Raw genomic sequence first — 12,532 nt, 5'->3', positions numbered from 1 at the left:
TAAAGAGATAGAGGGGGTGGATGGGGATGGAGAGATGGGTGGGTGGGGGTGTGGGGATAGACAGATAGATGAGAGGGGTGGATGGGGATAGATAGATTGAGGGGGTGGATGGGGATGGAGAGATGGGTGGGTGGGGTGTGGGGGTAGATAGATTACATGGGAGGGGTGTATAGGGCCAGACAGACAGACAGTCCATTAGTCTCAGTGTAATTTACCCTTAGGCCCAGAACCTCAGGGGTGTTTAGGCCCCGAGCCCCCGTTGATGTCACTGACTCCAGGGGAGCTCGGTGGCTGCCCAGCACAGGGGCATGGAGCCAGAGGGCAGGTTCCCAACGTGCCAATGGGAGTTGGGAGCTCCAGGGCCCACGTGAGACAGGGTCAGTTCGAGGGCGCGGCCTCCTAGGCCAGGGGTGGGGAACCTTTTTTTCTATCAGGGGCCACTGACCCACAAAAAAAATCAATCGCTGGCCACACACAGCCCCATGGACGGGGGGGGGGGGGGCACAGAGGGCTCGGGGCTTTCCGTAGGGTTGCCAACTTTCTAATGGTACAAACCTGAACATCCTGGCCCCGCCCCTCCTCAGAGGCCCCGCCCCTTCCCTGAGGCCCTGCCCCCCACTCACTCCAGCCCCCCTCCCTCTCTGGCTCACTCTCCCCCGCCCTCACTCACTTCCACCGGGCTGGGGCAGGGGGCTGGGATCCGGGAGGGGGTGAGGGCTCCAGCTGGGGCTGCGGGCTCTGGAGTGGGGCCAGAAATGAGGGGTTCAGAGTGCGGGAGGGGGCTCAGGGGTTTCGGGGGTGCGGGCTCCGGGAGGGAGTTAGGGTGCGGAAGGGGGGTCTGACCTGGGGCCAGGTAGGGATTTGGGGTGCGGGCTTCAGCCAGGCGGCGCTTACCTCCGGCAGCTCCCAGTTGACGGCGCAGCGGGGCTAAGGCAGGCTCCCTGCCTGCCCTGGCTCCGCAATGCTCCCGGAAACAGCCACTGTGTCCAGTCCCTAAGCGGAGGCACCACCCCTGCAGATCCCATTGGCCCCGGTTCCCAGCCAATGGGAGCTGTGGAGCCGGCGTGCGAGGCGGGGGCAACATACGGAGCTTCCCTGATCACCCCTGTGCCTAGGGGCCGCAGGGACATGCCGGCCACTTCTGGGAGCCACGCGGAGCCGACCGGACTTTTAATGGGCTGGCAACTCTAGCTTCCCCCCACAGTGGGGCAAGCTCGCGCTTCTGGCTGCAGCCCCGCTTGGGGGGAAAAGGGGGGGCCAGGCTCAGGGCTTCTGGCCCGCGGCATGGAGACTTGCCGCAAGCCAGATGAAATTAAGCAGAGGGCGGGATCAGTTTCCGCATCTCTGTCCTAAGCCCTACAGTAACACAAACACTAATAATACTGATTTTGAAACTGAGGCTTCTAAACCCCCTAGGCCGGTCTGCCACTGTAGCCTGGACACCTCAGCATTTGGGGCAGTTTGCTGGGGGGGGTGGGGGGGGCGGATTCCCATAGGGTGGCCCATGACTGTCCTTGGCACAGATCTTTCTGCTGCCCAGACCCCGGCCAAGATCAGGGCCCCGTCGCGCCCGGCGCTGCCCAGACCCCGGCCAAGATCAGGGCCCCGTCGCGCCAGGCGCTGCACAGACCCCGACCAATATCAGGGCCCCGTCGCGCCGGGCGCTGCCCAGACCCCGGCCAAGATCAGGGCCCCGTCGCGCCCGGCGCTGCCCAGACCCCGGCCAAGATCAGGGCCCCGTCGCGCCGGGCGCTGCCCAGACCCCGGCCAAGATCAGGGCCCCGTCACACCGGGCGCTGCAGAGACCCCGACCAAGATCAGGGCCCCGTCGCGCCAGGCGCTGCACAGACCCCGACCAATATCAGGGCCCCGTCACACCAGGCGCTGCAGAGACCCCGACCGAGATCAGGGCCCCGTCGCGCCTGGCGCTGCACAGACCCCGACCAAGATCAGGGCCCCGTCACGCGGGCTGCTGCCCAGACCCCGGCCGAGATCAGGGCCCCGTCACGCCGGGCACTGCCCAGACCCCGGCCGAGATCAGGGCCCTGTCGCGCCGGGCGCTGCCCAGACCCCAACCAACAGTGCTCCACAGTGAGAGACCGGCCATGCCCTGCAGAGCCCACACGCTAAACAGACAAGACAAAGAGCGGGAGGGAACCAGAGGCACTGACCGGAGAAGCTACATGCCCAAGGTCACCCAGCAGGACAATGCCAGGGCGAGAACCCAGGAGTTCTGGCTCCCAGCCCCCCTGCTCTAACCACTAGTCCTCACTCCCCTCCCAGAGCTGGGGAGAGAACCTAGGAATTCTGGCTCCCAGCTCCCACTGCTCTAACCCACTAGTCCCCACTCCCCTCCCAGAGCTGGGGAGAGAACCCAGGAGTTCTGACTCCCAGCCCCCTCTGTTCTAACCCACTAGTCCCCACTCCCCTCTCAGAGCCGGGGAGAGAACCCAGAAGTCCTCCCCCTGCCTCAAACTAGAACCACCACCCATATTTTTAACCCAGCCTCCTAATTAACCGATGGAGCCGCTTGCCACGGGTGCTGGTGGATTCTCTGCCGCTCGGAGTCCTTAAACGACAACCCGGCGTCTTGCTCGAGCTCGACCACCAGCCATGGGCTGGATGCGGGAATCACGGGGCGAGGTTCTCTGCTCTGTAAGTCAGATCACGATGGTCCCTTCTGGCCGTGTCATCTGCCATCGGTGCCCTGAGAGCCTCTGTGGCTCATACTCAGCTGCGTCAAGGTTAGACTCCATCTATGAACCCCACCAAAGCTACCACCTACCCCCCCTCATCGTCCCTTCTGAGCCTAAAGATCCATGAAACCTCCATGGTCCACCATGGCTCTGAAAACCCATAACCCCTCGCCCAATACTTCCCCATGGCCCTACAGAGCCATGCTTCCTAAGCTACAATTAACCCCATAACTAGCTCCACCGCCCCCTGCCGTCCCCCTCTATAGCCGTGGCCAGCCACAGACCCGCCGTCTCCCCCGCGGCCCCGCCCCGCCCGCTCATGCGTGGAGTTTCTGGTGGGCCCGGAGGTGAGTCCGAGCCCGGAAGCTCTTCCCGCACTGGGCGCAGGGGTACGGGCGCTCCCCGGTGTGGATCCGCAGGTGCTGCCGGAGGTTGGAGCTGACGGTGAAGCCTTTGCCGCAGTGAGGGCAGGGGAAGGGCCTCTCCCCGGTGTGGGAACGCTGGTGGATGAGGAGGTGGGTGCTGACAGCAAAGGCCTTGCCGCACTGGCCGCACCGGTACGGCTTCTCGCCGCGGTGAGTCCGCTGGTGCTGGGCCAGGTTGGAGCCGCGGCTGAAGGCCCTGCCGCACTGGCCGCAGCGGTGCGGCTTCTCGCCGGAATGGGTCCGCTGGTGCCGCGTCAGGTTGGAGCGCAGGCCGAAGCGCCGCCCGCACTGCGCGCACTGGTGGGGCCTCTCCTCGGTGTGGCTGCGCCGGTGCTGGGCCAGCTTGGCGGCCTCGGCGAAGCCAGCCCCGCACTCGGCGCAGCGGTACGGCCGCTCCTCCGTGTGCCCGCGCAGGTGCACCAGCAGGTGGGAGCTGACACCGTAGGCCTTGCCGCAGACGCCGCAGCGGTAGGGGCGCTCGTCCGTGTGCCCGCGCCGGTGCCGGGCCAGCTGGGAACGGGCGGCGAAGGTTTGGCCGCAGTCGGCACAGGAGTGGGGCTCGCCGGGCACGTGGCAGGCCCGGCGGTGCTGAGCCAGCCGCCGGGCGTGGCGAAAGGCCCGCCCGCAATCAGCGCACCGGTGCGGCTCAGCGCCACGGTGAGTCTCCTGGTGACGCCGGAGATTGGCCTTCTGGCTGAAGCCGCGGCCGCACTGGGCGCACCGGTGGGGCCGCTCGCCCGTGTGGGTCAGCTGGTGCTTCGCCAGGTTCGACCGCTCGCTGAACCCTTTGCCGCACTGCGGGCACCGGTGGGGCTTCTCGGCCAGGTGACTCTTGCCGTGCTGGGCCAGGGCCGAGGCTGTCCCGTAGGCCTTGCCGCAGTCAGCGCAGCGGTGCGGCCTGTCGGCCAGGTGGGCCTGGCGGTGCCGGTTGAGGGTGGAGCTCTGGCCGAAGGACTTGCCACAATCCGGGCACCCATAGGGGCGCTCGCCCGTGTGGGTGCGTTGGTGCTTGACACAGGACGAGCTGCGGGAGAAGGCTTTGCCGCATTCGCCGCAGCGGTACGGGCGCTCCCGGCAAGCAGGAGCAGGGGGAGTTACCGGCTTGGTGGCTTCATCCTCCTCGGCCTTGGAGATAGGGAGAGGCATCAGGGTGAAGGGTTCCCCTCGGGCTTCCACGTCAACATCCCCGTTGAGAGGCTCCATCTTGGCCATGGTCATCCATGTTGCATGTCCCTCTTGGGCCTTCGTGTAAACAGACCCTTTGGGTGGCAGCATCCTGGTGTCTTCGGCCTCCTCCTCTGTCTTAGGGACAGGCAATGAATCTGAGGCTACACGTTCCGGCTGGCCCACACCAGGAACATCCATGTTTGGAGGCATCATCTTGGCCATAGTCATCCACGGTGAACATCCCCCTTGTGCCTTCACAGCAACATCCCCGTTGAGAGGCTCCATCTTGGCAGTCTCCTCCTCCTCTTCGACCTTAGGGACAGTCGGTGAGACGGAGGCTGAACGTCCCCATTGGCCCTTCCCAGGAATGTCCATATTGGGAGTCAACATGTTGGCCACGGTCATCCATACTGCATGCCCCCTGGTGGCCTCAACAACATCCCCTCTGAGACACGCCATCTTGGCGACTTCCTCCTCCTCCATCTTGGGGCCAGTCAATGACACGGAGGTCAGGCCTCCCTCTTGGGCATTTCCAGGAACTTCCCCGATTGGTGGCGCCATCTCAGCAGCTCTGTTGTCCTCCTCGGGCTGACATCTGGGCCCATGACCTGAGGAACAAGCAAGGGGGTGCTGAGTACAAGGGCCGCCCAGAGAACGCCGGCCACCCACTGACACTGTCATGGGAGCGTCCTGCTCCTCAGCCCATGCACGAGAGTCTGGGGACAGGAGGAGAAAGACATTGAACTGGGAACAGTTCCGCTCACGCTCCCCGGCGACCCAAGACACACGGGGGGTTCTATCTGGAGAGAGGTGGGACCAATTGGGAACTGTGTGTCTTAGAGAGGAGATGGAAAAGAAGGCATGATACGCCTTTGTCCATCCATCTTCCTACCCATCCATCCACGTACATGACCATCTCACCTATCCCCATACGCACTTCTCTATCCATTTATCCATCCAACCCCCAAACAATCCATCCATCCCCCCTATGCCTCTCTATCCATGTATCTATCCCCATCCATCCCCCCACCTCTCTATCCATGTATCTATCCCCATCCATCCTCCCATCTATCCATCCACCCCCCTACCTCTCTATCCATGTATCTATCCCCATCCATCCTCCCCATGCCTCTCTATCCATGTATCTATCCCCATCCATCCTCCCCATGCCTCTCTATCCATGTGTCTATCCCCATCCATCCCCCCATCTACCCATCCATCCCCCCCGCACTTCTCTATTCATGTATCCATCCCCATCCACCCCCCCCCACGCCTCTCTATCCATGTATCTATCCCCATCCATCCCCCCATCTATCCATCCCCCCCCCACGCCTCTCTATCCATGTATGTATCCCCATCCATCCCCTCATCTATCCATCCATCCCCCCCACCTCTCTATCCATGTATCTATCCCATCCATCTCCTGGATAGAGAGATGTGGGGGGGATGGATGGATCGGGAGAGGGGGTGTGGGGAGGGAGGGATGGGGACAGAGGGTGCAGAGAGGGAGGAATTGGAACAGGGGGTGCGGAGAAGAAAGGATGGGGTAGGGGAGTGTGGGGATGGGTGGATCGGGATGGGGGGTGCGGGGAGGAGGGATTGGGACAAAGGAGTGCAGGGACGCAGTGATGGGGAGGGGGGGTGGGGAGGAAGGGATGGGGACAGAGGGGGGCGCGGGGAGGGAGCAATGAGTGTGGGGAAGGCGGGATGAGGAAGGGAGATGCGGGGAGGGAGGGTGGGGACAGGGGGTGCGGGGAAGGAGGGTTGGGGATAAGGGGTTGCGGGATGAGGCCGGGGATGCAGGGATGAGGGGATGCGGACAGGGGTGCGGGGATGGGGAAGGCGGGATGAGGATGGGAGGTGCGGGGAGGATGGGGACAGGAGGGAGCGGGGGCGGGGAGGGGTGGATGCAGACGGGGGTGCAGGGATGCGGGGATGGGGTGGGGGAGGGAGGTGTGTGGGAAGAGGGTGCAGGGGAATGGGGGAGGGAGGGATGGGGTTCGGGGGGGTGCGAGATGGGGTTCGGGGAGTGTGGGGAGGGGTTACAGGGGGACAGAGGGGTGCGGGGAGGGGATGCAGGGGAATGGGGAGAGACGGATGCGAACGGGGATGCGGGGATGGGGTGCAGGGGGACGGGGGAGGGGGGGACGGGGACGCGGGATGGGGAGCAGGGGGACGGGGATGGGGTTTGGGGCATGCGGGGAGGAGTTACAGGGGGACAGAGGGGTGTGGGAGGGGAGCAGGGGGACGGGGATGGGGTTTGGGGTGTGCGGGGAGGGGTTACAGGGGGACAGAGGGGTTCGGGATGGGGTGCAGGGGGATGAGGGTGCGGGAGGGGGAGCAGGGGTGCGGGGACGGGGTTGGGGCATGCGGGGAGGGGTTACATGGGGACACAGGGGTGTGGGATGGGGTGCAGGGGCTGCCGGATGGGGAGCAGGTGTGCGGGGATGTGGTTTGGGGTGTGCGCGGAGGGGTTACATGGGGACAGAGGGGTGCGGGATGGGGTGCAGGAGGACGGGAGTGCGGGACGGGGAGCAGGGGGACGGGGGGCGGGGAGGGGTTACATGGGGACAAAGGGGTTCAGGGGGGTGCGGGGAGTGCGGGATGGGGAGCAGGGGTGCGCGGACGTGGTTTGGGGCGTGGGGGGAGGGGTTACATGGGGACAGAGGGGTTCAGGGGGGTGCAGGGGAACGAGGGTGCGGGAGGGGGAGCAGGGGTGCGGAGACGGGGTTTGGGGCGTGCGGGGAGGGGTTACATGGGGACAGAGGGGTGCGGGATGGGGTGCAGGGGGACGGGAGTGCGGGATGGGGAGCAGGGGGGCGGCGGGGGCTCACCCCGGCACCCACCGGCCCTGGGGGCCCCGTCCCCGGCTGGGCGGGTGGCAGCGGCAGCCGGCTCCGTGCGCGGGGGTCCCGACTGCATGCAGCGACCCCCCCGCTCCCCGCCGCCGCGCCGCCGCTTGGGGGGCAGGAAGCAGCCGATAAGGACCGGCCCTTGCAAAGCACCATGGGGAGTGTAGTTTCCCAGGCACGGGAAGTGATGGTGGGACGGGCTGTCCCAGGGCTTGTTGTGTCCATGGGACCCAGGAGTCCCGGCTCCCAGCCCCGCCCCCCCGCTCTAACCCACTAGACCCCAAGCCCCTCCCAGGGTGGGAGACAGAACCCAGGAGTCCTGGCTCCCCTGTCTGTTCAGCCTTTCACAGCCGTGCCCAGCCAGGGACTCCAGTGCTGCGAGCTTCCCCACAGCAGTGCCCCAAGCCCAGCTCGGGCTTCTCTCCCCCAGGGCCTATCTAGCCCGGTATCCCGCCCCCTCCCTGCGGCCAGAATCAGCCCCACCGCCCTAGCTCCCAGCAGTCGGTACAAGCTGCTGCTGCAGAGAAAACTGCAAAGTGCTCCTCCCCATAGAGGAAAATGTATTCCCAAACCCCATATTTCAAGCTTGGTTTAGGCCCAGAATTTCCCGGCGAGAAGCCTTGGCTAGTTTTGTAATCCTGGCCCTTACAAATGTGGATGTTCTGGCTGCCTATATGAAATCCCCAGTCCTTCTGGGAATCTTGCGACACCTCGTCATGTGGAGGTGAGTTCCGCAGGTTAATGGCCTGCTCCGATCCCCTGGAGTCTTCTGCTCAGGTAACACACACTGTCCTGCTTCTGTCTAGCAGCGGGCAGCCCTGCTCACTCGCTCTCCACACACAGTGCAGGATATATACACATATTGTTTCTTCTCTGAAAATCACTTGCACGCATTTTCTACATGTATGAGGAGGGAAAGTCCAAAAACGACTGGAGGGGATCAGAGTCACCCGTGTGTGTGTGTGTCCAGGGCCCCACGAAACCTTAATCCGCCTCCGAATATATGTCGTTTTAAACACACACCCAATAGTCATCTTTCTAATCCGTCTCACACACAAACACACGCACAATTTGCATTGCACACGTACGTAGCCTTGGCAATGTTCGATTTTTACTCTTTTATAATTTAGGCAGATTGCGATGTTTATTTTTATGCCTTTTTTTTACTTTTATCAGTTTAAATGTTCAGTTGTATAACATTTCGGGGTTTACGCTTTCCCCCCCCAATTTGTATCGATTTAAATTTTTCAGTTGCGGGAAATGATGGAAGAGATCGGGGCAGGGCGGGGGGTCGGAGAATAATTAGTTAATAACAGTAGCAGGTGAGATTCAAAAAGTTCAAGCTTTGTCACCCTTACTATCCAAATGGTCAACATCGCGTGTCAAAAGCTCCTGAAATCAAACGCTCGTGAGTTCTCTGGCCGCGTTTTCCTTACTTCGCCTCGCTGCAAATTTTGATGATCACCGGAAATAGTTTTGGGCTGTGGGTGGATACGGTGAAGTCGACATTTACCGATAAAAATCAAATCCTCGCAAAGTCTAGACAGACGCACTCCGCATTCTCGCCTCACACACAGATACACCATTGATATTTTTACGCGCACACATTTTATAATCCTAATCTCTCTCCCCCACACACAAATAACTCACCTTTCGACTCTGGCACACAGACACAAACAGTGTATTTTTAATCACACATCTGCACACTTCACATGGCTCTTCTCACACAGGTCTGTGGGGGGGGGGGGGGGGTTGCTTGTCCCTTTATCCTGGCTGCCCATCATCACTGTGTCTGGGTGCCTTCTGGGTAAAATCTATAGCACTAGCAAGACACCTAGAATCATAGAAGATCAGGGTTGGAAGGGACCGCAGGAGGTCATCTAGTCCAACCCCTTGTTCAAAGCAGGACCAATCCCCAACTAAATCATCCCAGCCAGGGCTTTGTCAAGCCGGGCCTTCAAAACCTCTAAGGAAGGAGATTCCACCACCTCCCTAGGGAACCCTTTCCAGTGCTTCACCACCCTCCTAGTGAAATAGTGTTCCCTAATATCCAACCTAGACCTCCCTCACTGCAACTTGAGACCATTGCTCCTTGTTCTGTCATCTGCCACCACTGAGAAGAGCCGAGATCCATCCTCTTTGGAACCCCCCTTCCAGTAGTTGAAGGCTGCTATCAAATCCCCCCCCCCCCCCCCCCCGCTTCTCTTCTGCAGACTAAATAACCCCAGCTAGATAGAAACCTGATAGATTTCACATAGTCTCTGGCACGTCTAAGTTTTGGGGGTGAAAGCCCTGCTAGCGGCATGCTTTGGGGGTGGTTTGGGGGTTGCTTGATTGATTTTTCTTAGCGAGACAAGGTGGGCGAGGGACTATCTTTTATTGGACGAGAGAGACCAGCTTTTGAGCTTACACCGAGCTCGAGGGTTATTGGCTTGGGGTTATTTTCAGGGCGCTTTTGAATATATGGGACATCAAGGTGGATGTCATATTTCTGTGTGTGAGAGAGAGCCAGGGAGACCAGCACACTGCCCGCTGCTGGTGGAGAATCGCAGCCGTGTGTGTGTGTGTACACATTACAGGTGAATCCTGCCCCATTGCACTCAATGGGAGCTTTGCCCCAGATCTCTGGGCCCAGATACACACTCCAACATTCTTGATGTTTCTCTTAGAAAACTTTTAACAACCATCTCCCCTCTCCCAACAAAAAAGCCACAGTCCTCCGTCTTCACCCACAGGCTGGTTACATTCCTAGAATACAGGGCAAAGTCATTTACCACACACTGCTCATCCACAGAGCTAAAAAGGAGACAGTCACTAGGCGACAAATGCTACCAGGACATGAATCACATACATAAATAAACCAGTCATTCCAGCAGCTTAACCCCACTGCTTCGCGTGCTAAGAGTGGAGGCTTTACTCGGCAGAGTAGTGAATGTTTAGCCCTGAGTCTATAGAGGAGTGCAAGAGACACTAAACTGTAATGAGACAGACGAGTAGACAGATAGAAGGGTTTGGGGGGGGCTGGATAGGTAGAAACACCACAATCTGAGATAGAGGGGGTGGATGCAGGAGCGGCGCCAAGGTTTTTAGCGCCCTAGGCGGGGGTCCTTCCGCGCTCCTGGTTGTCGGCGGCAATTCTGCGGCGAGGGGGTCCTTCCGCGCTCCCGGTCTTCGGGCACTTCGGCAGCAGGTCCCGGAGCGAGTGAAGGACCCGCCGCAGAATTGCCGCCGAAGACCCGGAGTGCGGAAGGACCCCCCGCCGCCAAAGGCGGCAAAATGCTGCCCGCCCAAATCCTGGTGCCCGGTCGCCTAAATGGAAGCGCCGGCCCTGGCTGGATGGGGATAGATAGATAGATAGATAGATAGATAGATAGATAGATAGATAGATAGATAGATAGATAGATAGAGGGGGTGGATGGGGATAGATAGATAGATAGATAGATAGATAGAGGGGGTGGATGGGGATAGATAGATAGATAGATAGATAGATAGATAGATAGATAGATAGATAGATAGATAGATAGATAGATAGATAGGGTGGATGGGGATAGATAGAGGGGGTGGATGGGGATAGATAGATAGAGGGGGTGGATGGGGATAGATAGATAGATAGAGGGGGTGGATGGGGATAGATAGATAGAGGGGGTGGATGGGGATAGATAGATAGATAGATAGATAGATGGGGTGTATGGCGATAGATAGATAGATAGATGAGGGGGTGTATGCGGATGGATGGATGGAGGGGGTGGATGGGGATAGATGGATGAATGGAGGGAGGGGGTGGATGGGGATAGATGGATGGATGGAGGGAGGGGGTGGATGGGGATAGATAGCTAGATAATGAGAAAGTCAGAGTGTACAGATAGACAGACCAGAATCTAATGAGACAGACAGACACAGTGTGCATTATCGATAGGACAGAATTCATGTAGCAATTGTAACCCATGGCTTGCTGTCAGAGCAGCTGTAAAATGTCCAGATCAGCCGGGCGGCACTGAAAGCCCAGCTCAGAATCTCCTTGCCCCAGAGCAACGTTGGCAAACGAGTGATCCATGAGCACCCACCTCCTCGAGGCGGGACAGCACGCCCTAGGCTGCAGTTCTGGCCCCGGGAACGGAGAATCTCCTAGACGTTCGCACACTTCCAAGCTACATTGATCTGGGTTTTCTTTTCTAAAGCCCAGCTTTGTTTTTATTAATGCCATTCCCGTGATGGGCAAAAAACCCATCAGTGTCGCTGCAAATCCGCCAAGTGTCCTTTGAGGTTGTACAACGCTGGCCTCTGGGGGGCAACTTGCATGAGAGGGGCACTGGCCCTTCAAGGCGCAGAACCCCTCCTGGCCACCAGTAGTGCTAGAACGGCCCCATCCCTGGGAGCTGCAATACACGTGGGACACCACCGGGGTGGGGGAAGGATGTCTGCCTCTGCAGAGCAGGGCTGTAGGTAGATTCATAGATTCATAGGTAGCGGAGAGAAAGCCTAGAGCAGGAAATATAGGGCTCAGTTAGGGGTCATTCGATTCAGCCCCACAGAGGTAGAGAACTAGACTGATTTTGATGGTCCGGCTGGCTTTCTTTATCCCCAGCACATGCTTCAGGGCCAGGCTGGCCTCCAGTGATTTTTGGGAGAGGGTGAAATTCTGCTTCCTTTTCACACCAGACATCACAAATTCCCAGTGACCAGTTTATTGGCTGGAGGAAATTGGCCAGTTTAGGTCGACATGGCATGGGGACAACACAGAAGGTCATTCTCTCCAGACACTATCCATAACAGGGCATCATTCTCCCTGGCCCATTGCCTCATGGGAAAACTAGACAGAGAGAGAGAGAAGCTGGGGGAAATCTTAGCTTCATTGTCTTTGCTCTAGTGATGCAAAAGCTGGAATCTCAACTTTTCTCCTCCAAAGGTCAGGGAAGATTTTCATCAACATTTGAAATGTCCACAAACAACTTGCAACATTTCAACCTTTTCCCATCAAAATGTCAAATGTGGTTGATTGCGACGTTTTCCCTCCAAAATTCGGAATCTCAGAACATCTCAAATGTTCACATTTCTCATCCACCTTCCAAACGTCGATCTTCTCGATGAGCATTTTGAATGGCATTGAATTTTTTTCACTCTCCATTGAAACTTCTAGTGAAATTTTTCATCAATTTCAAATTCCAATAAAATATTTTCGACATTTCAAATTTTGATATTTCTTTTCCATCCAGATCTCATTGTAATATTTTCATTGGAAATTGAATTGACACATTTCCCGTCAATAAAAATGGTCAAAAAGATCCAATTTAAGTAAAAATGTTCAACATTTCTACCAAAAAAAAATTCATCCATATTTTGAATTTCAATATTTTTTCCATTAGAGTTTTTAATCTTATTGAAATTTTTGCTC

At 58.5% G+C, this 12,532-nt stretch overlaps 1 protein-coding gene and 1 pseudogene across 1 annotated transcript; both read right to left on the bottom strand.

Moving 5' to 3' along the window:
- The window catches only part of LOC135877976 (RING finger protein 112-like), a 1,138,053-nt pseudogene that overhangs the window by 512,192 nt on the left and 613,329 nt on the right, over nt 1-12,532 (bottom strand).
- LOC135877127 (zinc finger protein 497-like) lies at nt 3,014-4,849 on the bottom strand. The gene has a single exon (XM_065402472.1). The coding sequence runs from the start codon at nt 4,847-4,849 to the stop codon at nt 3,014-3,016; it is 1,836 nt and encodes a 611-aa protein (XP_065258544.1).

The sequence above is a fragment of the Emys orbicularis genome, chromosome 4 (assembly GCF_028017835.1).
Source record: "Emys orbicularis isolate rEmyOrb1 chromosome 4, rEmyOrb1.hap1, whole genome shotgun sequence".
Classification (NCBI taxonomy): Eukaryota; Metazoa; Chordata; order Testudines; family Emydidae; genus Emys; species Emys orbicularis.
Note: the sequence above shows the minus strand (reverse complement) of the source record. Positions and strands in the feature narration are given on the sequence as shown.